The 24,306-nt window shown below is 43.8% G+C and overlaps 4 protein-coding genes across 9 annotated transcripts in view; 2 read left to right on the top strand and 2 right to left on the bottom strand.

The window, feature by feature from the left end:
* The first annotated feature begins 39 nt into the window (after nt 1-39).
* Nucleotides 40-3,563, top strand: LOC137792145 (myelin-oligodendrocyte glycoprotein-like). Its single transcript, XM_068587646.1, has 5 exons — nt 40-176; nt 1,484-1,861; nt 1,956-2,048; nt 2,185-2,288; nt 2,378-3,563. Exons 1-5 carry the CDS (start codon nt 80-82, stop codon nt 2,411-2,413), a joined length of 708 nt encoding a protein of 235 aa, XP_068443747.1. The 5' UTR covers nt 40-79; the 3' UTR covers nt 2,414-3,563.
* On the bottom strand, nt 3,132-8,562 carry LOC137792144 (guanine nucleotide-binding protein G(q) subunit alpha-like). 2 transcript variants are annotated; one of them, XM_068587644.1, is made up of 7 exons: nt 8,177-8,562; nt 6,753-6,937; nt 5,367-5,515; nt 5,068-5,196; nt 4,850-4,979; nt 4,476-4,623; nt 3,132-4,225 (listed from the first exon to the last, which is right to left on the bottom strand). In XM_068587644.1, exons 1-7 carry the CDS (start codon nt 8,316-8,318, stop codon nt 4,035-4,037), a joined length of 1,074 nt encoding a protein of 357 aa, XP_068443745.1. In that variant the 5' UTR covers nt 8,319-8,562; the 3' UTR covers nt 3,132-4,034. The 2 variants fall into 2 exon arrangements, with proteins under 2 accessions (XP_068443745.1, XP_068443746.1); XM_068587645.1 differs by having other exon boundaries at nt 4,853-4,979.
* A 146-nt stretch (nt 8,563-8,708) lies between these two features.
* txk (TXK tyrosine kinase) overlaps nt 8,709-24,306 on the top strand; it is a 26,384-nt gene continuing 10,786 nt past the window's right edge. The window contains exon 1 of one of the 2 annotated variants that reach the window (XM_068587353.1): nt 8,709-8,954. The gene's annotated coding sequence lies outside the window, so the exon portion shown is untranslated. Of the gene's footprint in view, nt 8,955-22,039; nt 22,309-24,306 lie in introns of those variants that run through there. The other variant, XM_068587354.1, reaches the window with a different exon arrangement.
* The window catches only part of tec (tec protein tyrosine kinase), an 8,523-nt gene continuing 1,108 nt past the window's right edge, over nt 16,892-24,306 (bottom strand). Inside the window, exons 3-18 of one of the 4 annotated variants that reach the window (XM_068587351.1) lie at nt 23,909-24,013; nt 23,035-23,116; nt 22,150-22,278; nt 21,676-21,728; nt 21,334-21,563; nt 20,887-20,952; nt 20,588-20,642; nt 20,141-20,220; nt 19,610-19,743; nt 19,135-19,209; nt 18,867-19,038; nt 18,451-18,667; nt 18,215-18,279; nt 17,986-18,104; nt 17,732-17,889; nt 16,892-17,626 (exon numbers count right to left, since the gene is read on the bottom strand). In XM_068587351.1, the coding sequence (XP_068443452.1) occupies nt 17,543-17,626; nt 17,732-17,889; nt 17,986-18,104; nt 18,215-18,279; nt 18,451-18,667; nt 18,867-19,038; nt 19,135-19,209; nt 19,610-19,743; nt 20,141-20,220; nt 20,588-20,642; nt 20,887-20,952; nt 21,334-21,563; nt 21,676-21,728; nt 22,150-22,278; nt 23,035-23,116; nt 23,909-24,013 (1,824 nt within the window). In that variant the 3' untranslated portion in view covers nt 16,892-17,542. Of the gene's footprint in view, nt 17,627-17,731; nt 17,890-17,985; nt 18,105-18,214; nt 18,668-18,866; nt 19,039-19,134; nt 19,210-19,609; nt 19,744-20,140; nt 20,221-20,587; nt 20,643-20,886; nt 20,953-21,333; nt 21,564-21,675; nt 21,729-22,149; nt 22,279-23,034; nt 23,117-23,908; nt 24,014-24,306 lie in introns of all 4 variants that reach the window. The other 3 variants (XM_068587352.1, XM_068587349.1, XM_068587350.1) reach the window with 3 other exon arrangements.

The raw sequence follows: 24,306 nt of genomic DNA, 5'->3' as shown, positions 1-24,306 counted from the left end.
CGGCGCTCATTCTCTCTCTCAGCAGCCGGCGGCGGCGCTCTCCACGCGGCAGCTTCTCGGCTCTTTCACGCCGGTTTTTATGGTTCTACTCCGCGGCTTCGAGCTGCTCTCCTCATGGCTGCTCCCGCTGCTTTTACTCTCTTCTCACGCGGCGGTCCGGACAGAGGAGGCTAGAGGTAAGCTGGTCTCCATTCATTCATTCATTCATTCATTCATTGTCAGGTGTGAGCTGGAACAAGCCCTTATTATGGTCTGTACTTCTACAATCATCCTGTTATATGTGTATATATCTGTTTATGAGCCTCTGAGTGAAGGTAAACCCAAATTAAATTAACATGAATCTTTCTTAAAAAGACTATGAATTGAATTGTCTCTTTTTAAATATAATATTATTATTATTATTATTATTATTATTATTATTATGTATTTGTATTATTATTTAAAAGAGTGAGAGAACAGACAAACATGACTCGAACATGATTGTGTAGTTTCAGGTACATGTTGCCTTATAAGCTCTCAGGGTGATGTCTGATCTAACATTTAATCTCTAGACTAAACATGACTCACTGAGGTCTGACTCATGAAGTGACATCCTGTCTGAAGTTCAGTCTGACTCAGACCTCCAGAACTTTCCAGAACCCAGAGATCTTCATCACTTGGGTTAAGGGGCTTTCTTTGAGTGGCAAATTCAAATGTCTTTCTGGGATCCGATCCAACCCACGTGAGCATGACGGTTAAACCGTCACCAGGAAGTCATATGAGCCGAAACTCAATAGTGTGACGATTGTCCTCCGACAGAAAGACAAAGAAAAGCTTTGTCTTTCTGTAAAAAGACAAATAATTTGAACCTGAAAAAATATTTTGAAGCCGAAAAAAAAATGTTTGCAACTTGTAAAAAAAGTTGAAAATAAAAATTATAATCCTGAAATAATATATTTAAAAAAAGCATAACTGAATTAAATTATATTTAAGCACCAAAGATGTTTCATGCACTTATTTTTGTTGAATTTTTAAAAAGTTTCAACAACAAAATTCGATTTTTCAGGGTCAAATCTTTTTTTCAAAAGGACAAAACATTTGGCTCCTTGCTCCTGGGGGTCGCTGTAGAACTGATACATTTGGGTTTTTCTTTATTTAAAATGTGTGACCTCACTTCTCCAATGAAACTCTGAATCAGAACCTTTGTTACTCAAAGAATGATCCCGACTGCAAAGCCCCAATCTCACTTCACCAAACACATGGAGCTTCCAGCTTCTCATCGTTTGGTTTCCGCAGCTCCTCTTTGACTCGTGTGATCTAAACATCTTCTTCTTTTTTTGGACTGTTGGTCATTCACAGCAAGTTTCCTAAATGTAATGGAAATAGTTTTAGCTCGTGGAAGAGTCACACGCTGTTAGTCTGGCATGAAGAACAGAATCATACATTAAAAAAAGACTTGACTTCCTCTTCAGTCGGTCATAATTGGTTCCTCCGTGTTTCCCAGAGCCGCCTCTGGTGATCGGGTCAGGCGCGCCAATCAGGGCCGCTCCGGGCGACGACACCGTCCTGCCGTGCCACCTGGAGCCCAAGTACGACGTGGAGGGCCTGACGGTGGAGTGGTCCAAGCCCGACCTGGAGGCCGACCCCGCCCAGCGGCTGAGCCGGGTGGAGTACGTGCACCTCTACCGGGACCGCCGGGAGGTGCCCGACATGAAGATCCGGTCCTACCTCTGGAGGACGCAGCTGTTCACGGACGACCTGAAGGACGGGAACATTTCGCTCAAGCTCAAGAACGTGACGCTGGCCGACCAGGGGACGTACCGGTGTTTTATCCCCAAGCTGAAGAGCCCGGTGACGGCGTCCATCGTCCAGCTGGTTGTCGGTGAGTCGGAGTTCTGCCGCTCGGAGTCTCTTTGAGTATTTCTGTCGACACCTTCCATCCTATAATCGTCTCTTCAACCTTGTTGGGTTTTCAGCTCCACAATCCAATCAATCCTTTGTGGGGGACAAGCCGAAGGATGCGGTAACGCTCCCAAAGCCAGAAGACCACGATGAGACGGATGCTGCAGGTGAGAAAACGACTGACCACCAGGGGGCGATTCCTCTGGTTGTATAGAAGTCTATAATCAGTGCTTTTGCGTTTGATAGGTCTCATATTTTTGTGGTCCAGTGACTGTAGCTCATGCTGCTCTGTTTTGTCGTCAGGTGGTCGTCTCCATCTGATCGTTGTGATCCCGTTGGTCGTCTTGCTCGTCATCCTCGTTGCAGTCGCTGCATGTTTATTCATACGGAAGTCTGAAAAGCAAAAGGTAAGAACACAAAACGTCTCGTTGCTGCTCGTTGAGTAAACCCCGAGCGACTCTTTTTTTAAAAATATCTTGTTAATTGTCCCCGACAGTATGCCGCCGCCTCGACCTCGCCACTAACAGCGTAGGCGCCTTGCTCAAAGGCGCATCTCAGCCTCAATTGGGCCGGTTCGGATCAGCGAGGTCTTCGCGATACGAGTCAGAAGCTGACCCGCCGGAGGACATTGGACTTTCTTCCCACCCACGATTGGTTGAGACTGTGACAAGAGGAGAAACCTGGTGGAAGCTCTACGTTTAGCGACATTGTTTTACCTCAAAGAAGGATGGAGCAATAAGAAGAATGTTTGTGTTTAAGACTTTCCTTTCTTGGTAGACGCCCGTCGGGTCCGTTGGGGACCTCCAGTGTGAGGAGTAAATTCAGACTGCGGGTTCAGTCGAATGGTCCAAAAATGGCCGCCGAATGTCCTTTCCTAACCACTTTTCCTCGACTGTGGAAAACGGAGGAAAGGTTGGAAGGAGACTTCATGAGGAGTTAAGAAAACACAACAACGTCGGTGCCGTCGGCCCGCGGCAGTGAAACTACAATGTTCAGTTGATGGACTACAAAGAAGTGCATGTTGTGTCATAACCACCATAAACAACCCGGTTCGTAGTGCAGAAACCCGGAATTGTTGGTCAAGGAAGCTGCAGTGCTTCCTATGCTAAAGGAAGCACCGAAGCTCCTTTGCGTTAAGAGAATAACGCGTTCTCCTCAGTCAGATTGTGACAGATGTTGTTTAATAATGACGCCTGTGTTAAAATGTCATTTCTATTTGTGGATGCTATGCTAACGTTTGAAGCCCAGCATGTTTACGTTACAGAGACTTGTTTTAATGGTAAGACTTGATTTTTAATGAATCACTCAATAGCTGCTGCAGAAGAATATTGAGACTGTTCTTAGTGTTATTTTTAATGTTATTTGAAGAACATTACAGGGGAAGAAGAGTATTTAGTGCCTGTGATAGTGTTAGAAATGTTACCCTGTTTCTTATTTATAGTAGTTTTTCCAAATGTCTGACTGAGCCCACATTAATGAGGCGTGCACATATTTAAGATGCAGAATTCAAACTGTTTGACGAAGACGAGGCGCTCCCTGATGGAGCCTTTGAGCAAGGCACCCTTTCCTCACTACACTGAACCTCTATTTAAGCACACCAAAAAAAAAGTGGGATTTAACGAAGGAATATATACGTTTCAGGGATACTACGGTGTGTACTCAAAGTATTTACTCTCGACACTGTCGACAAATAAACCTCATTTAAAACAGACGGCCGCGTGTCAATGTTCTTGTACTTCAGATTTTAATTGATCTTTTCTAGGTCACGTAGTAAGTGAGAGGAAACATGCAGTTGAGTAGGAGTGCCCTGTGGGAACGTGGCGTGTTGGAATGTAAGGTGAGGTTTCAGGAGTACGCTGGGCGAGCCGCGTCGTGAGGCGGGGTCGGCCTGTGGTTAAGTAGGGTTGCCGTAAAGTGGTTTTAGTGTCATGAAGTAGGTTTGTAATGCAGTAAAGTGGTTTTAGTGTAGTAAAGGTACTAACTAACAGTTGTCTTCTTCACCCAAATGACCACAGCAACCTCTTCAATGTCCGCGCTCGTCCTCCTCTCGCTCCGTGACTCATGTCAGGGCTCTTGGCATTTGAAATGCATCAGCAGTACAGTCCTTCTGATGGGCTTCACTGCGCCGATGAGTCACAGCAGCAACACTGTTTTCAGACCAGCCTGTGCCAGCTCAGGTTTGTAATACAGATGTAGTCCTTCACCGCTTGGAAGGCGAATCGCATGTTGTCGGTCTGCGTGGCGCAGGTGAAGTGGGAGAAGAGGATTTCTTTGCCGTATTCTTGGAGTTGGACAAACTTATCCAGGATGAATTCTTGTGCCGCTTTGGCGTCCCTCCGGGGTCCTGGTGAAGGAGACGGAGGGCAGAAGCAGCACAATAAAGACGCTGTAGAGTCTCCAGCAGTTACAGAAAAGCTCAAGAACGTAACACTGACTCTCACTGCAACATGACATGGTGATGTCCTCTTCCAAAAGCAAATTAAAACACACCCTTGATCCATTCAATATAACCGGGGTACTTGACCAGTAGCCTGTGGTGGCTAAAGTAAGCTAACCTCATTCTTTAAAGATAGAGCCGGAGCGTTTCCTCTCACCAGAATATTCAGGAAAGTAGTCGACCAGATGCGAGTGCATGATCTTCTCCTCCAGTAAGTCCGTCTTGTTGAGGAACAATATGAATTGGTCGAACAATCTGGAGGTGATGATCTTCTGGAACAAAGCCATGCTCTGCTCCAGGCGGTTCTTTGAGAAACACAAACATCTCTGCATGAGGACATCCTGCTGGACAGTTTGGCTGAATCTTCATACAGCAAAAGGTCGTCAACGTTCTTCACCCAAACTGATGGAGACCATATATATTGTACAACATTGTGTGTTACATTAAACTGGGTCTTCATTAATTCAATTAATACACAGCTTCACACATTCAGGAGATCAGATGTAATGAGTCGTTCTGTCGGCATCTCACCACCTTGTCGCTCTCCGCGAGCACCTGATCGTACTCGCTGATCGCCACCAGGAAGATGACAAAGGGGAACATGTCAAAACAATGAATCCACTTCCTCCACTCTGACCGCTGGCCGCCCACGTCCACCATCCTACAGTCACGGGTGGAAACACATCGTCATGTTACCACTTCGAAATTGGTGTTCTCTAATTGGCAAAGGAACTACCTGCAACACTCACCTGAACCTTGTATTCTCCAGCTCGAAGCTGTACTCTACAACACTCCTCGTGGGCACTCTGACCCTCAGGATATCCTGCTGGGTCGGCAGATAAAAGGTTTCAAAGATGCGGTGGATGTTATCCAGAAAGCTGTTGAAAAAGGAGGGTATGTTCAGAAGAGGAAACTAGAGCGATAAGGACAGAGGAGACATTGGCGTCTATGCTCGTGAGGCTTTTGTCAACACCCTTGAAGGGAATAACGCTGAGTCGACAACAAGCCGATGAAACGGTAGAACGTACTTGACAACGTTCACACTCACTAGTCAGCGGAGTCCGACAGCTGGTACTTCCTCTTCAGGCCGTGACATTCCTTAATCCCCGGGTCGCTCCACAGGCTCCTGATGGCGTCCACGTGAGAATCTCTTATTAGCGTGGTCACCTCCACGGCACGCACGACGCCGGCGTTGGCCTGAACGACAGAACGAGGCACTGAGATGAGCAAATATATACGGACGGGTTCTCGATGTTTGTGTTTGTGTTCTTGTCGACTGTCCTTGGAGTGTTGTGAAAGATGAGGGACGCGTTGGGTTCATGTCCCACTACTGATGTAGAATTTACAGAAGACCCCAAATCTTTCTTGTGATCCATTTTCTGAGTGTGTGTGCTCATTTTGTCCACTAGAGGCTGAATTGCACCACTACTCCATGATCTACATAGAGCGCTGCAGGAAGTCCTAAAACCAGAAATGAGTCAGTATTTTTTTTACATTTCTTCGATGGACCTCTTTTTATCTATGTTCCAGTAGTCCTAGGAACCCCAAATGAGTTATACCACTTGACTGTTATTATAAAATGTATATTTTCCACAAAAAAAACCTTTTATACCATATTTTGATAAAAAAAAACTATCAGCATGATATGAGCCAGATTCCCCAAAAATGCCTCCTGAAGCGGTCCAGAGTTTCTCAAACTGTAAGGTTCAGGGCCTAAACAACAGCCCACATCCTAATAATGCACATTATTTTGAAAAATTAGGACATAAAGAGTCCAAAAATGGAAAATGTACTTGGTTTATGGCAAACAATTGGCCGATTTGGGCATGCTGGGTACCGAACTGTTCATCAGCCTACGCGCTTGCTGTATGACGAGGTTTTAGAAATATGGGCAGACCAGGAAGGCTTCAGGAGTCAGAAGGGTCCACCAGAAAAAGAGGTTATGGATTGAAATGCTTCTTTCTGACAATACCAAAATAGTATTCGTATTGGAACTATGTCTAACTTTTAAGGTATCAACCAAAGTAACCCAGCACTCTGGTATCAAAACCCCTCCAGTCAACCGATACCTGCGATCGATCCTTTTTCTACTAAGGTCTAGACTAAAATGTGCACCAGCAAGTTTGCTGAACATATGCTGTCCCATATGAGTCCCATATGCTGAACATGGAACTCTCTGACCTCTCTTTCCTCTTTTGGTCTCTTCCCTTGGGACCGACTCGGGAGCACTCGTCTTCACATTCCTGCTGTCAAACATCACGTGGGTGCTTCCCAGAAGTCAGCGGTGTCCATAAGCAGACAAAAGTCTCTTTGCAGAAGTAAACACTGCTGCAGATTACCAGAAGTACTTCACCCTGAAACACACAGCAGGCCTGTTCTGGAACCTCGCTCCTCTCAGTGTGTTCGTGTGAAGCGGCACCATATGGACTCGCACCTCGTTGTGTTCGTGCTTGTAGGCGATCTGCAGCGCGTCCATGGCCTGAATCAGGGTCTGCATGGCCGTGAAGACGTTATGGTAGATCAGCTGGACGAAGTCTTTCTTGTCCTCGTCCGAGTATCCACAGCCATGGATGATCCTCATCTGCTTGACCAAAGTGCTCTTCCCACTTTCCCCAGTTCCTATAGCCCACCGACAGAAAACGGACATCATCAGTCTAAAACAACGCCATCCAACCCGCAACACGTCGGCCCGTCACTCAGTGTCTCCTGACCGGTGCCAATTAAAAAAAAAAATTTCATCTGGAGCTTTTTTTCACACATTAAAGACAGCCTCGTCCTTGCCAGTATGTTAGCATGCTAATGTTAGCATTAAGCTCACAGCACAACCGGACCAAAGTGCAGAGAGCTTATGGAGAAAAACTACAATTATGTTTGTTGCTAGTTTAGATCCCTTCTCGGGGTGCGTTGCAGTACTTTCCCGTCCCGTTCGTATGCAACTCTTTGTAATCATAACCTTCATCTTATTCTCAGGGCCTCTTTGGTCTTGTGTTTATGCTGAGAGTCAAGTTTTACGAGCAGTATTTCGTCAAGTTAACGGCGTCTGCCGGTAAAAGGCTGACCTCGAAGAAGTTCCCCCCCTTGAACCCGACCAAGATGAATATATTCAAGGGGCTTGAAGCTGCTAAACGGGGGGATGGAACATGTAAAAAGAGAGAAGATATGGTGTCGAGCGGCAGCGTTTGCCAGACGAGTGTTCAACGTAAACAAGAACAGTGGCTGGAAACTGTCTTTGGAAAAGCTCCCGTGAATCTTTTGAGAGTCAAACAGAAAAAGAAAAAGATGGAACGTATATTTCTCGTTGTTTTTAGTTGCTTTCTGTATATCATTGTAATGTTTTTCGTGCTGCTCGGTTATTATCTCTACTCAATGAAAACCAGTAGCAACAACAAAGAACACAAATACTCAATAACAAGTAAAAACTCTTGAATGTGTAATGGAGAGGTATTATATTCACTCTCAGTTATATATTCATGGACAGTACTATTTCTACTTCAAATTTTAATTAATGTAGGATTTTTTTTACTAATTCTCACTTTGTTTTTAATTGAACTTAAATACTTTAGCATCCACTTTCTTTTTACTGTCTAATTGTATTGTTGTTTTTAATTTAAGCTGCATCTCTTGTATGAGAAATGCTTAGTTATTACACATTCTTAGTAGTAGTATGTAACAGCTGTAGTTCCTACAGATTAGTTAAAGTGCTCATATTATAAATTAATGCAAAGATATACATTGGCAACAGAATATTAAATATTTAAAATGAGCTCTACTCGACCAGCAACAGCATCAACATGTAAATGGATCAATACAAATAATTCTATAAATATGTAGTGAGCTCATTAACATAAATTTTCTCACCGAGGAGCAGCAGACTATATTCCTGCTCCTTCCTCCAGCGGCGGCGCTGCCTCTTGATGGCGGCGTTGATGGCGGCGTTGACGCGGCGAGCCTCTCGGTCCTCCGCGCCGAGGCAGCAAGCGCCCGCGGAGCTCCGAGGCATGACTCCCGGGACGAGGGAGAAAAAGTACCGGGAGTCTGCAGGGACCACGTGACCATGTGACTGGGGGGATGCGCCCTGATGGGAAACCACGGAGCTTCTCCCAGATCCTCCTCTGGTGGATCCTCCGTTAGATCCTACCAAAGCAGGAGATATAGAGTTTACTGTGAGGAACTTATATCTGGTCCTCTGTAGTCTCAGTGTAGTCCTGGTCCTTTGTAGTCTCAGTGTAGTCCTGGTCCTCTATAGTCTCAGTGTAGTCCTGGTCAGTGTTCTCTCTATGCTGCGCGCGTTTTTTTTTTCCAGGCGTTTAAAAATCTTTTTTGCGCCAGTGTTTCTGATGTAGGAGTGAGCCATCTGCGCAATAGAAGATCTTTGATGTGACGTGTCGAGTCTTCTTGGCCAATCAGCGTCCCGTTTCTCGACACGCGCTCTCTGTACTTCCGCTAGCGCTTTAGCGCTCGGCCTCCGTTAGCACCCACACCAAACTGGCCGCCGCTGTTCAGGCTCCTCTTGGCGGGCCCTGCTCCGGCAGTTATTGGCTACCATGGCGAAAGTAAGGCAGAGCAGGTGCCCGCCAAAAGATCTGCCCATCGTTCAAACACGAGTGGCTCGATGAAATAGTCCAAACTGACAAAGGTAGGATACAACTTTCGGACATATTTTACATGTTTTGTCACTGCCGTGAAGTGAGACCTCATCCGACGAGTGAGTCTCACGCGTGAAAATAAAATGACCGTTTTTATAGCAGTTTGAATGTAATGTCATTATGTCATTGAAGCTGACTTTGAAGTCACTTTTCTCCAAAACTTTACAGTAAAATCTCATGGCCAAGTACATGTGCATAGCAGAGGTCCCCCTGAACAAGACTGCGTTGTAATTTTACTTTACAAATGTAAAGACCTGTTTTTATAGCTGTTTGAATATTGAGATATAGAGCGTATTCACCCACGTGACCACAACAAGCTTTGGCGGCCATGTTGGGGTACATGCGCGGCAAATGATCATTATATCCTAAAGGAGACACAATTTCAGTTCAAAACGGTGTGTCTTGTGATTATGCTACTGTGCCTTATTGTTGGATGTGGGACTAATATTTCAGAATATGGGTTTATCAGCTCAACAAGACAGGCTTGTACTTCAACTTGTCCAGCTTCTCAAATAATGCATCTAACTTACTTCAGCTTCACTCGCGTCTGAGCGTTAGGACTGTTCTCATGTGTTTGTTCATACATCGGGTTGTGGGCACGTTTCCATTGACACACTCTCATCAATAATCTCCTTTAGCTTTTTCGAGTGAAAATCAATGTCTTTGACTCACGCAAAAGGAACTGTGGATGGAAACTTGGTAGGAAGCCATGAACATGGCAACTCCGTGGGGCGATGTCTGCCTTTACTCTGTGATTGATTTTAAGGTAAAATAAAACACTGGATACTTGGGAACAGCACTCAGCAAGGCAGCCAAACAGTCACTGCTGGTCCTGAATGAGCTGGAAGCGGCTTCATCCAGACACTCGTCCTGGAGCCGGAGACAGCTGTGTGACTACGGATCACAGTATGAACTACGGCTGAACGATTAATTGCATTTGTGATAACATTGAGATATGATAAAACGCGATTTTCCAACCGCGACGTGCACGATTACAACGTCATCACGTGATGCGAGCGAAAGAGTGGAGAGAAGCAGGCAGTTTAGCTTAGCCGAAGCTACACTGAAGAGCACAGCGCAGCTTCACAGCCTGAAGGATAGGATACCGGCGATAAAGAGGACAACGCCAAGAAAAGGGATCCATTGGAAAATGGGTAAGTGTATTTACTGAACTTTGCAACAGCATATTTACGTAATAACGGAACTGTAAGCCAGCTAGAGCTGCTGCTAACACGGAGCTAGTGATAACAAGCTAACACGACGTAGATGGCTTCAGGGTGTCTATGAGACTGAACAGTGCATAATACAATATTGTCACCATCCCTGTTAACTTCCTTGAAGTGAACTTACTACGCCTAGTAGTGTTAGATCTCTGTTATGTGTTTGTAAGACTAAATATCGTGTTCTGCTAACCGCAGCTAGCAGAAGGATTTTTCGCTTGTGCCCTGACCATAGATGGCTCTCTGTTAGCTTAGCAACATTAGCACGTAGCATTTGTTACGTGTTGGTGTGTAATTGTTACTGTCCAGAGGACAACGTACAGCATCACTGCAGCAGCTTCAGTCCGTCTGTGCAGATCATTAGGCCGCACGCAGGCCAAACCCAGGCCGCAAAGCCAGCCACGGCTTAGCATTCCCAACATATAATAATATATTTGGTTTCAGACATTTATTTACATGTCTTCCATTTTATTCATATATTCCACTGCTTTTGTGAACCTAAGTTCACAAACAGTTGAACCACATGAGTAAAGGTATGGTTTCACAAGCGATATGAAGAATTTAAAAAAAAAGTATATGTATTTTTCAGCTTTCGGGCCATAATATCACTTTACATGTGTGCCTTAGGACACAAAATAGAGGGAGAGATGTGGGTTGATTGGTAATCAGCAAGCTAAATATATACAAATATTAAAATCATTCATTGTTTTGTTGGGGAAAAGAGAGAATAAAATTTAAAAAATTGCATATTAAATTGCAATTGCAATATTGGGGGGGGGAAAATTGCAATTAGATTATTTTCCCAAATCGTTCAGCCCGAGTACGAACCCAGACACGGGGCGCTTGATCTTCTGACATTTGTGGTCTTGTTTTTTCTCTTTGGGTCACCAGTCGTAACAGAGACTTAGTAAAATACAGAGTTGTATTCAAAGTCTGTCTGGAAGTCTGTTGTGCCCCCTAGTGGCCGAACGGAGAACTCACGCTGAGGACAGGCGGGACGTTTAGCTCTTGCATAGAAACATACAACATATATACACATCATTTAATTGTAGGATTGTGTGTGTTCATTGGATTATTGATTACAAGAGACATTTAGAAACCTATGAAACTTTTCCTTGAAAGAGGTTCGTGCACACAGAATGCTGACGCAGTGAAATGTGCTGTTGTCCCACGTTTATGTTGGAAAGAAACTTGGGCAAGATTTCAACACTCATATTGCTCGACCTGAACAAATGAAACAAGACGCTGGAACTTGAATGCTGAAGCGTTTATTGTTGCAGTAAAGTTAAGAGCTTGTGTTTGCAGGTTGTCATGAAGCAGACTGGTCCACCTGCAGCTCAGCTGATCAGCTGTCCATGTCCACACTGATGGACAGCCTGAAAGCAAACATCAGCTGCTGATGATCACTTTCTCTTCACGCACACAAAGTCTCTCCTCAGGGAGCAGCCGACATCGTTCCACTTTCCCCACTCTGGAAACAGGAAAAGGTTGATTATATATTTACATTTCCTGCTGTGAGCAGACAGATAATGAACTTCATGAAGGAGCATTTTAGTCCTGAAGTGATTGGTTCTTTAGGAAAGTCACATGATCAGGAGTAGGTGCGCGTTCATGATCACTCATCATCTAACAATCGACACCCCAAAATTACTTTATGAGGTGATTTGTCTTCTATGACATGTACCACATTTAATAAACAAAATTTTAATTTTATCTTTATGTTCCACTCAGTTTTTAGGCTATTTTCCTTCACAATAATATCCCAATGGTAAAAAAGTATAATCCCACATCATGAAAACAACACATAGCAAATTTAGATTAAATATTTTCACAACTTCTCTTACATCTCTCTCATGTGTTATTTAACCTTTTTGAAACTGTGTGAAAACCCTCCCTCGCCAAATTCAAGTCCCAGCATGCCCCATTCAGATAATCTTTTGACATAAAATATGTCATATTTTTCCATTTTGAACCGAACACAGTTTTTTGACTGAAACTCCTTCCTAACAGACCAAGACTTTGTTTTATTGTGATTTTTGTTGCAGATTCTGATTCTTTAGGTCCTAATCTTTCCATAAAGGTGTCTTATTGACGCTCCAGGAGGCATTTTGGGGAATCTGGCTCATATCATGCTGGATGTTCATAGTTATCATCAAAATATATTTTTAAATATTTTTAAAGATATACATTTTTTTTCCCCCAGACTTTGCCTAACAAATAAATGAAATAAACACAAGTATTGGGATACATTTGGGTTAACTACGACGACTCAAAGACAGGGAAAAGGAGGTCTGGAGACAACACTGGTTCCACAGTTTTCAACGAGTTAAGAACTGATCTGTTTGTGTGACGGGTTTTTAATGAGGCCCGATGTTCTTCACATGCACTACTACATTATTCATATTTAAAGACAGTTTTTCCACATTCAAAAGTTATTTTTTATAATCAATGGTCTCTTACTCAAAAAATTTGCCTCGACGCAGACCTCATGTCCTCCGGCATTGTTTGGTTCACCGTTATGCCAGTTAGTGTACTTGAATTCACTTCCATCCGTGTACTTGAACACATCCTGAAGAACACAAAGGTGAGGATCAGTGATGACATGTGACACATTCTGCTGCATGTATCGTCCACCAGGGTCTTTGAGTTCAGAACCAATCTGTCTGATCTCTGACCACAATGACACGTTCAATGCTTACCCCGGATCTGTGGACTCCAATCCAGAAACTTTGGGGACGAGAAGGACTGCGATAATAAAAGCCCATACACATCGCATGGTTGTTCTCATCTTCATTGTGTATTGACATCAGGTCACTATCCATACAGTGGCAGCTCTCCTGAAATCAGAAATGTGAGAGAATATTGTGTGTGTGTGTGTGTGTGTGTGTGTGTGTGTGTGTGTGTGTATTTTATCACCTGTGCCTTCTTGTTAGTTGTTGGAAACCTGATGTATTTCATACAGCGAGAGCCTCCAAAGCGGATCCATCCAGGTTCGTCACATGGTGAATCCTTCAACTTTGTGCATATCTCCTGAGGATTAACTGTAGGAACACAAGAGCATTCATGAACAAGTTTATTTAGTTTTAGTTGAGTAGTATTTAGCTGGTAGTCGTAACTTACGGGCGCTTACTACTGTCACAGTGCTGATGATGCCCACCAACAGCAGGACAGCAGTGAACACAGCTGGACGCATGACTCAGACCTCAATAACTCTTAATGCTCCTCAGCTGGAATACGACCTGGACATGTGACAGTTTGAATGTAGAAGAACAGAAATGCTTCATGTGGTTAAGATAACATTATCTCATCTCTCCAAGAACAAAAACAGTAATCTTCTCTCTCAGAACTCAGAGTTGCTGGTTGACCGATGCCTCTATCTGTTACTAATGAAAGAGACAAACTGAGTGATGGAGGCAGCGTCAGACCAGCAACTCCTGTGTTCTGTAAAGTTTACTCACCACAGATGTGTTCTGGCTTCTCGTTGCTCGTCTGACTGTCAGGTGGATCTTCTTCTCTCTCTTATACTCAACTCTCATGCCCTGTGGACAATGTCTATGTTCTCCCAACGTCCCCAAATGGATCATTTCCATGTGATTATCAGAATCAACAGTCACAAAGCGTTCCCATGTCTCTGAGAGACAGACTCTTGTTTCAGGACTGAGAACAAAATTCATCAGAAACTCTCTTCAGCCGAGTTGAGCTTCTGTTGTTTCCCCAGAGACTGATGTCAAAATATCCAAACTGTCACTTTCAGTGTGTTTTCAGCAACAACATTCTCTGAATACTCTGGTCACATAAAATACAGAAGTACTGTAAATGTATTTCTTTATGTCAGAGCTAATTCAGCCTAAACCCAGTTGGGTCCAGTTTGGGTCTTTTCCAGCTCTCTGACCCAGAAGTGACCCTTTCTTGTTTGAATACCGTCCCTAACAGAGTCTTTCTCCCTCTGTTGAGACGATGAAGTCTGTATTGAGTTCACTTCAGGTGAGTGACATCACCTCTGGCCTGGAAAATGTTTAAAGAACATTTGAATTCACTCCCTTAATATATTAAGACTTTCAGAGCTAGAAGCAGTTCATGACGATGAGACGATGAGCCCAGCAATGTACGGCCGAGTTGAAACAACTTGCATTTTCATGGAAAATGGTGTTTCTTGGCCGCTTCTCTGCAGTCACATAGTTCGATATTTTTAAAATCTTTTGAGAACTTTTGTAGAGCAGTCCCACTCGGACATGTGTCAAATTTCAAGTCAATCGATCATTGTTGGCAAAAAGCGTGGGCTTTTACAGCTAAAGGGGCGCTATAGAGACATTTTTACGACTTTTGTCCGACACCCAAATCAGATTCGGTATTTTCGCCGAGTTGGATTAGTGTGTAAATTTTGAATAGTGTAGGTTGAGCCCAAGCTCCTTTCCCTGTGCAATGACGGAGGAGAATGTGCATTTAAATAACAATAAGTCCTCCACTCTGACGATGTCAGTGCTCGGGCCCTAATTCAATGAAAAGTGCAATTCAAAAAGATTCAACTGTACAAAATGTACACCCAACAGAAAATAATATTTTACACATGTTTTTCTTATGAAATATCGAGGCGTTTTTCCATTTTGAGACTGAAAATAGTCATGATATATATACTATATATCTTCTTAAAAAGGCTTATAGTCTTGCAAAGTTATATAGGTACTTTTTATATTTACTACCAGTATTTCTGACATAGAAAAAAGGAATGAATTTTAATACTTATTCAATGAGAAATTGAGGATCTGGAGCAGCTGTCTGTTCTCATGACCCTTTGAGCCTGTGTTAGCCATAGCCCAGTCCCTTCCACACAATGCCAGATACACCCACCATAAGATCCAGCCTGCTGGCTGTATGGACGAGGCTAAATGATTGGTTGTAGGCCTATGTGTTTGTTCGTTTTTGGAAAAACAAACATGTAATGCAAAGCAATGTTTTCTTAATTTCTGTTGTCGGCTAGCTGTTGGTAGGCCCTTTTCGTTGTTGCAGCATGCTGCGCCGCTGTGCTTTGTTTCGTTTCGGACAAACACCGGACAGTGTGTTGTCGCTGCATGTGTTGGCCTAATTATTTTACAAGGCCGAAATAATTTTAGGCCTTTTTAGGCCTATTTTATCGGCCGTGTTATAGTGCAGTCTTCTGCTCGTGATCCACATAGTTTTTGTACACTGAAGGGGCACAAAGGAAAATAAACAAACACGCTTCCACTTTACTGGTCCCGTACGCAGAGACAGACATATGCAGTCATCACAAATTTGACCAGGTTTGACATTAGAAAGCAATAACAATACCCTAAACGTCTTTGTTTTTAAAGCACTTGTGCTCCCACAGGTATTGCTTGGGAAACATGTTCAAAGTATGCTGATTTGGTTGTGCTGCTCGTAAATAGATCTTAACACACACACACACACCCTTCAACGTTAAATATTAGATATTTGCCAAAGCAAACTGTCTTTCCTGCTTCTCATCGTCATGAACTGCTTCTAGCTCTGAAAGTCTTAATATATTAAGGGAGTGAATTCAAATGTTCTTTAAACATTTTCCAGGCCAGAGGTGATGTCACTCACCTGAAGTGAACTCAATACAGACTTCATCGTCTCAACAGAGGGAGAAAGACTCTGTTAGGGACGGTATTCAAACAAGAAAGGGTCACTTCTGGGTCGGAGAGCTTTAAAAGACCCAAACTGGACCCAACTGGGTTTAGGCTGAATTAGCTCTGACATAAAGAAATACATTTACAGTACTTCTGTATTTTATGTGACCAGAGTATTCAGAGAATGTTGTTGCTGAAAACACACTGAAAGTGACAGTTTGGATATTTTGACATCAGTCTCTGGGGAAACAACAGAAGCTCAACTGTGATGAATCAGATGAAATACTATCTAACTCCGCAAAAATTATGGCGGAATTGCATATCGTTGATTACACGAATGATGACTCATCAATAAAGCACACCTACTCCTGATCATGAGACGTTCATCACTTTAGGACTAAAATGTTCCTTCATGAAGTTCATTATCTGTCTGCTCACAGCAGGAAATGTAAACATATAATCAACCTTTTCCTGTTTCCAGAACTGGGGACTGTGGGGCGATGCCGGCTGCTCCCTGAGGAGAGACTTTGTGTGCGTGAAGAGAAAGTGATCATCAGCAGCTGATGTTTGCTTTCAGGCTGTCCATCAGTGTGGACATGGACAGCTGATCAGCTGAGCTGCAGCTGGACCAGTCTGCTTCATGACAACCTGCAAACACAAGCTCTTAACTTTACTGCAACAATAAACGCTTCAGCATTCAAGTTCCAGCGTCTTGTTTCATTTGTTTACATTCAGCATTATAAGAGTTGTTTCAGATGCATAAATGTGTTTTCATGTTCCATTTTTAATCCGTAATGTCGGTGTGTAAAGGTACTGTATCGGGCTAAATGCCCACGTGCTTCTTTGTTGACCTTTTTTTTTCTTTTTTTAGGACGTTGCAATGCTTTGTGGGTAATTCCCTAAAGCGAAGCCAGCATCTAAAGTTGACTTGAGGAAAGGGTTCATAAAGGCTCAACATGTCGACCACAGAGTCCTCAGGCCCTCCACCATGAGACAATGGGACAGAACTAAACCCTCAAGGACTTTGTGTTAGAGTGCCTGAAAGTCTGTGTGTCTGTAAGGTGGAGATTGGGAAAAGCAAAACATCAAGCTGCGGTGATTCAGGACTTTTAATATTAATGTGCAAGTTGTGATTTTTTTTTTATTACATGAAGTCAGATTTTGTCAAACAGTAGAATGAAAAGAAATACAAAGAAACCGCGGCCATTCCTTAAATGTCACAGGAACAACTTAACACAGCCGAGTCCCTGATGAAGCTGTTGTGGCTCGTTCTACTTCTGTTAGCTGACGCCGCTCTCTCAAACATTCACAGATCTCTCGGTCCAGACATTTGGCTGAGAGGAAACGGAGGCGGATCCAACAGACACTGAGGCAAAACGTTTGTTAAATAAATGACTGAGCTGATGCGTCCGTCACTTTTTCTACACTGCAGCAGTTTGTGGTGTTGAACACAGCTTCAGTTCAAGCCTTCAGAAATACCGGCTTCTTGATTGGATGAACAACGGTGATTGATTGGTGGATGAGTTGACTACAGCTGGTGTGATTGGGCCAATCCACTCCATGATTGGAAACCATGATTGTGGTGCAAGAACCACCACAATGTGCAAGAACCACCACATGTTGTAGATTTGACAAGTTAGTCATAGCACCATTAAGGGAGGCAGGTTTCCGCGGACCAGGCTTTAGGCCCTCAACATGGCCGCTCACGGGTGCTGTGGGGACGGTGGAAGCAGCCGATTGGTCACCTGATCAGTTAGGTGGAGGGGCGTCGCCCTCCAGAGCGTCTGAGATCATGAGGCAGAGCTGGGAGAACGACGGACGATCGTCAGGTCTCTGAAACGGACACAACACAAGACGGTTGGATTACTAATAACCGAAAACAGATTAACAGCCAGATTTAAACATAATAATAAAAAGCCCAAACATATTGTTCCTCACCTCCTGCCAGCTGAGCTGCATTATGTCATAGATGGCGGGCGGGGCCAATTTGGGCCTGTATAGGCGGTGGCCATTGGTCACCAGAATAACCACCTCGTGGTTCTGATTCTGCTCAAACGGCATGCGACCCTCGCTGAAAACCTCCCACATCAACACACCTGGATACACACCAACGACAAGGTTAATTAAGAGTTGGGAGCTCTGGTTAAAACACACTGGTTGAGATGTTTACTGGTTTCCTGGTGAGAGCATACCGTAGGACCAGACGTCTGACTTGCTGCTGTATTTGCAGAAGTTAAAGACTTCAGGTGGCGACCACTTCACTGGGAACTTGGCACCCGAGGAGCTGGTGTACTGGTCGTCTAACACGTATCTACCAAACGCACATTTAAATGTGATGGATATTAGCCACGGTGCAATGTTTCTACCGTGTTTTAGGTCCCTCTGGAGGAAAAAAATTGAGACGACCTATGAAAGTCGTACCTGGTCATGCCAAAGTCAGACACCTTCACCACCAGAGAGTCGTTCACCAGACAGTTTCTGGAAGCCTGCAGAGATGGAGGAGTGAGAAGAGTCAGTTGCTTTGTTTGTTCATTGTCAGCCATTTGATTCAGACATTCAGGTTTCCCTGAAGATGAATCCTCATGATTTTGGCTAGTCCCGAGTCCAAGATGAAAAGGTCCGACCCAAACTGAAGCGTTGGAGTAAGCTACATGTACCAGATCTCTGTGGATGAAGCCATTGGCCTCCAGGTACTCCATGCCCTCGCTGATGTCAAGGCAGATGCTCAGCAAGGACCCCAGACTGAAGCTGCCCCGCCGCTGCCGGAGGAAGTTTAGCAGGCAGCCGTGCTCCATGAACTCTGTGACGATGTAAATGGGCTTCTGCTGGCTGCAAACTCCGTACAGCTGCACCAGTTTAGGGTGGAACAGTCTCCTATAGAAAAGACACACATTATAGACTGGGATGCAATGGACGAGTAGAATAATTCTAACTACAAGTGCTACGGTTCCTAGTGCCCTCCACTAGATGGCGGAAGAGGTCAAAGGTAATTTTGCCTTTTGTCAGCCTCCTTTTATGATCTTCATCTTAACACCATAAACTGGATCTTTTCTGTGCTTAAACCCATTCTCACATCATGACTTTGGCCTCCTCGATGAAGTCCTCCTCGTACATGGCTCCCTCTCGGATGGCCTTGATGGCGACTTGGTGCTGAGCGCGCCACTTGCCAAGCCTCACCACGCCAAACTGCCCGCTGCCCAGCTCCTTCATGAAGGTCAGCTCACTGGGGTTGATCTCCCACTTCTCTGAAAGGTAGGGGGAACGGGAAAGTAAAGACAAAGAGGTGAGTTCATGGACAAACAAATGTTTAAGAACTGAGCCAGAGGTCTGTCAGCGCTCACCGTAGCTGAAGCCGGCGGTGGACGGAGCAGACTTGTCCTGTTTGCCGACAGGATACCTGAGCCTGGCAACAAGACCTGCGATATGAAGACGCCGGTTACAAACTGTAAGCATGAAATGGCTTGAAAAGCTGCTCTGTCATGTTTCCGTCAGGATGAATTGTAATGACCAGTTAACATGACAATTAGTTCCCATCAGCCTCAGCCAAACTTTGTATTTATCGCCAAAACAAGCAACCATGTTTACTGAGGGAATACATCAAGAGGGAAGTAAAGTCACTTATATAGACTTCTATATAACCAGAGGAGTCGCCCCCTGGTGGTCAGGAGAGAATGCAGCTTTAACACATGAATCATAGACTTCTATACAACCAGAGGAGTTGCCCCCTGGTGGTCAGGAGAGAGAATGCAGCTTTAACACATGAAGCATAGACCTCTATACAACCATAGGAGTCGCGGGTGGTGACGTGTTATTTACCTGCTGCGTTGTGTTTGTGGTACTCGATCAGGTCGGGGATGGAGCCGAACAGGTGTTTCTCAGCCAGGTAGAACTGCAGAGGTAAGCCTTGCGTCTCCTTGATGTGGTAATGTTTTATAGCTGCACCTCCTTCCCTGAAATGACACATAATCAATAAGACTTACTTCCAGCTCGTGCAGGTTTCTATGAATGAAAGCTCTCTGTGCCTCCTTACTGAGTAAAAAAACAGGCGATAAAGATACACCACTTGTTTGTTCGCTTGTTTTAGTTTATAAAGTTAAAGATTGCCAATCAAGTATGTGCCTCCTTGATTCCTTTCCTTGCGTCCTCTCCTAAAGCATTTAACAAAACGAGCCAATTAAATATGCCTCTATTACGTCACAGGTGCCCAACAATAATTCCTCAGACGAAGCTCCTCTAGAAAGACTTCTCCCTCCTCCAGATGGATTTTCAGGAATTTCCTTCAAGATGGAGGAGTGAGGGGCCAAGGAGGCACAAAGTAGGCACTAGGAAGGAGGACACTGTCCTCACCCCACAGACTTGGCATAGAGGGACACGGTGTAGGTTCCCGGAGTGCTGGAGTCTCTGACGATGAAGGCGCCTTCTTTGTCCTGCAGGGGGCGACACAGAGACAAACACAGGTCTGAACAATTAATACATTCAGGTTTTTTTCTGTGATTAAAAGAAACTTTGTAAACAGAAATGTTTTGTTTTTTTTTCAACATAAATATGCATTTCTTCTTGAGCTTGCTGTGATTTTTTTAGTCTATATTCAAAGAGAAAATGCAAAAGAGGGAGGGGCAATAAATGTCCTCAACTCAAACCTTTAACCTCGAACCCACCAGACTACTCAAAGCTTTGTTTTGGATGGTTTTGCACCATCAAAGTAGACGGGTGGGGGTCGAGGAAAAATAACCCAAAACATAAAGAAAGTGTTAAAGAAGTCATTATACATGGAGGGAGGAAACAATCGCTCACCTCTTTCTTCAGCAGCTCCTCTGCCTTGTTCCTGTTGACTTGTTTGCTGAACCAACTACAACCAACAAACAAACAAGCATCCCAATAGATCACATCTTAACCAGTCAAATCTCCTTCTACTGTCATGAGACTTTGCAGGACGGAGAAGTTACGAAGCGGCTGAATTTAGTGTGTGAACCAAAATAAAAAATTAAAATGCAGCAGAAACAATCCAAAGAGTTTGTAATTTATTGGTAGTTTGAGCGTTGGATTAAATCCATAATCCACTGTTGATATGAACGAATGATGAACAAACTCACACAAACTGCACCAGGTTTCCAGACGTCTTCTCTGCTACGTAGTTACTTGGGATGTAGCCTTCCTCCCTGTGCAGCACAAACACAAGGGAACTGCAACTCATCATTCAGACTCTTCTGCTTTAAAATGTCTAAAAACAGCTTCTATACAACCAGAGGAGTCGCCCCCTGGTGGTCAGGAGAGAATGCAGCTTTAACACATGAAGCATAGACTTCTATACAACCAGAGGAGTCGCCCCCTGGTGGTCAGAAGAGAGAATGCAGCTTTAACACATGAAGCATAGACTTCTATACAACCAGAGGAGTCGCCCCCTGGTGGTCAGGAGAGAGAATGCAGCTTTAACACATGAAGCATAGACTTCTATACAACCAGAGGAGTCGCCCCCTGGTGGTCAGGAGAGAGAATGCAGCTTCTGTCCACCTGGTCAGAATAAAGGTTTGAACACTCACCCGAACTTGTTTCGCGCTTTGTACCAGTTGACGTCCCGCTTGTCCAGGATGACGTACTCGCCTCCTTGGACCAGACTCAGGTCGTGCGACTCGGTCCCCGTGAAGTCGTACAGCGCCACCACCACCTCCTCCTCCTCCGCCTCTTCCTCTTCCTCCCCAACGTTGTCATCGTCGGCATAATCTTCATCATCGTCACACTCCGGAGGCAGAGGAGGAGGCGGTCGCCGCTGCTGGAGGAGGAACAACAAGATGCTTGTGGGTTGTGATTGATATGTGTGACTGTTTGTTTGTGTGTCAGTTTGTGTGTGTTGTGTGATTTTGTGTGTGGGAGTGTGCGGTTACCATCTTGTTGTGTCGCTTCTGTCCAGGAATTGGGGGTAAAGGTTTTCTGGAAACTAAAAAAGAGGAACAGAAACCAAGCAGAACGCTTCAGCAGTGAAATGTATTTGTTTTCAAACGTCGCCGTTTCAGTACATTTCAATCGAGGTTGCAGTACCCAAATACTACTAAAAAGTACTGCAACTACTGCACTAAAACATAAGATGGCTTTATTTAGGTGCAGTTGCTTTGACTGTCACCACAACCAGGACACCTAAAATAACTTTAAATGTAAATTTAGAGGCACAAAATGACTCAAAGTACTTTTAAATCAGTATCAATAGTACTTTACGTGTGTATTACCTCATTCAAAGTGTCTATAACAAAAACTATGACATGTATTTGGCAGTATTTTTTTACAGTACTATGACATATTACTACAGTTTTTTTTGAATGAAGTAAACAGTCAACGACTAGTACAACAGCTGAGTTTCTTACTGTCTCCAAACAGGTTGTACTCCTCGCAGCCCATAGCCAGTTTTTCCACCTGGCGGCAGCAGAGCCACGCCCCTTCCTGCCAGAACTGAGGGTGAAACTTGGTGACGACCACAGCGTTGTCTTTGATCTCTACAGACGGAAAGTTTCTGTGATTCACATGTGAGCAAACACTGGAATATTTATACCTAAACCGTCCGCAGTCCTTGTGTGCTCCATATTAAACAATGTATGCAAAAAATATTTAAAATATATATTTCTTTGTAATTTTTACAAAATCCAGTAATGTTGTTAGAACCAATAATATCTTTAAATCAATTATATGTGAGAACAGAAGTCTATGCTTCATGTGTTGAAGCTGCATTCTCTCTCCTGACCACCAGGGGGCGACTCCTCTGGTTGTATAGAAGCACATGCTTTATGTGTAAATTAATGGAAAACCGGAGAAACCAAACCAATGCGCTGCAGGACAATGTCAAGGTCATTAAATGTGTTCCCGTACAACACATTTTAATTTTGTTATTTTTGTCTGTATTCTGGCAAATTGCACCATTAAAAGTATGTTAAATTCTCTATGAGCAGCTCCGGTTGGTACCAACATATGAACCCACAACTATCACTCCATCCCATCACTGAAGAAAAGATCTGGAACCTTCTTTTCTCAAGTCACTTTCTGACTCTTGTCAATGTTTAATTTTGCTTAGAATGTAATGTTCAAACCGGCAGTGATGAGAATACATTTAATAAACGAGCGCCGGAAACTTTGACCCCCTCGTGTGAGAAAAACCAGTTTCAGACATGTGGTTTCAAAAGTGTGAAACCGTCTCTGCAGAGGTGTGAGAAGCGTTCCCACAATGCACAGCGTCTACACGCAGAGCGGAGACTGACCGTCTTTGAGTCTCTGGACCCAGAGGCTCCGGCTGTCGTTGCTCGGGGCGAAGACGTACAGCGTGTTGGAGTCGTGCACCACCTGCACACAGAGGAGACTGTTAGGAAACTCTGTCAATTCACTGAAGCATCATGGGAAATGTAGTTCCAAAATGTAGAGCCTGATTTTCCTTTTAAAGGGGCAGTGTGTCCGGGTCTGGGGGCATCTCGGTTGCAGATTGGAACCAACTGAATACTTTTAGAGACTCAGGTAACGTCAGCCGCCGAGTGGCCTTCAGGAAATGTAAAAACAACAACAAAAACACCAAAAGCTTTTTCTAGAGTCCGTGTTTGTCTTGTTCGATCTGGGCTCCTTCATAAACATGGCGGACCTCGCCTCTCGCTTCCAACGTAGATATGAAGGACTCGAGCTAAATAAAACCCAACGATTCTTAAGTTTCAGGTGATTATGCACAAATTAAATCATAGCTATGAACATTGCATTTCTTCTAATAGATGTAAATGCTGCACACTGGCCCTTTAAGTCGACGTAAGAGCTGTAGTACTGATAATAACAGATAAGAGTGGAGGACTTTTTAAACCTCTATTCTATATAATTTAAACCCCTTTTATTTTGAAATGAGCCCAGATAAAAAGTAGGTCGACTTTAAAGCAGGAAGTGGGGTTTGTAAACTGCCATGCATGTTGCGCAATAATGTTGCGTGATAAAGTGACTGTTAATCTTTGATTTCTATTCCAAATAACTTCAGCTCAGTGACCCAACTAACTTATTTTTACTGATTTATTACTGAGCAAAAGTTTGAAGGAATCAGAATTATGCTTTAAAGTTACACCAGGAGGTTGAATATAATATTAATATACATATTGTGTGTACCTGAAAGGGGTATTTGTTCTGGCAGGGGATGATTCCTCCGTCGTTCTTGACGATCTCGGCACATCTGATGCGGCTCAGCTCGATCGAACCTCTCCTGAACTTCTTCTGTTGATGGAAGAGCAGCGTTTTACTATATATATATATATATATATATATATATATATATATATATATATATATATATATATATATATATATATATATAAACTACACACTGAAAAAATCAACTTTATCTTTTGTGTTGGCCTCAACCTCTGGTTCTAAAAAGTGTCTTAACGCTGTGACTCCTCTGGTTGTATAGAAGTCTGTGCTTCATGTGTTGAAGCTGCATTCTCTCTCCTGACCACCAGGGGGCGACTCCTCTGGTTGTTTCGAAGTCTATGCTTCATGTGTTGAAG

The sequence above is a fragment of the Clinocottus analis genome, unplaced genomic scaffold (assembly GCF_023055335.1).
Source record: "Clinocottus analis isolate CAN_PGR_092001 unplaced genomic scaffold, fCliAna1.0.p SCAF_21, whole genome shotgun sequence".
Taxonomy (NCBI): domain Eukaryota; kingdom Metazoa; phylum Chordata; class Actinopteri; order Perciformes; family Cottidae; genus Clinocottus; species Clinocottus analis.
Note: the sequence above shows the minus strand (reverse complement) of the source record. Positions and strands in the feature narration are given on the sequence as shown.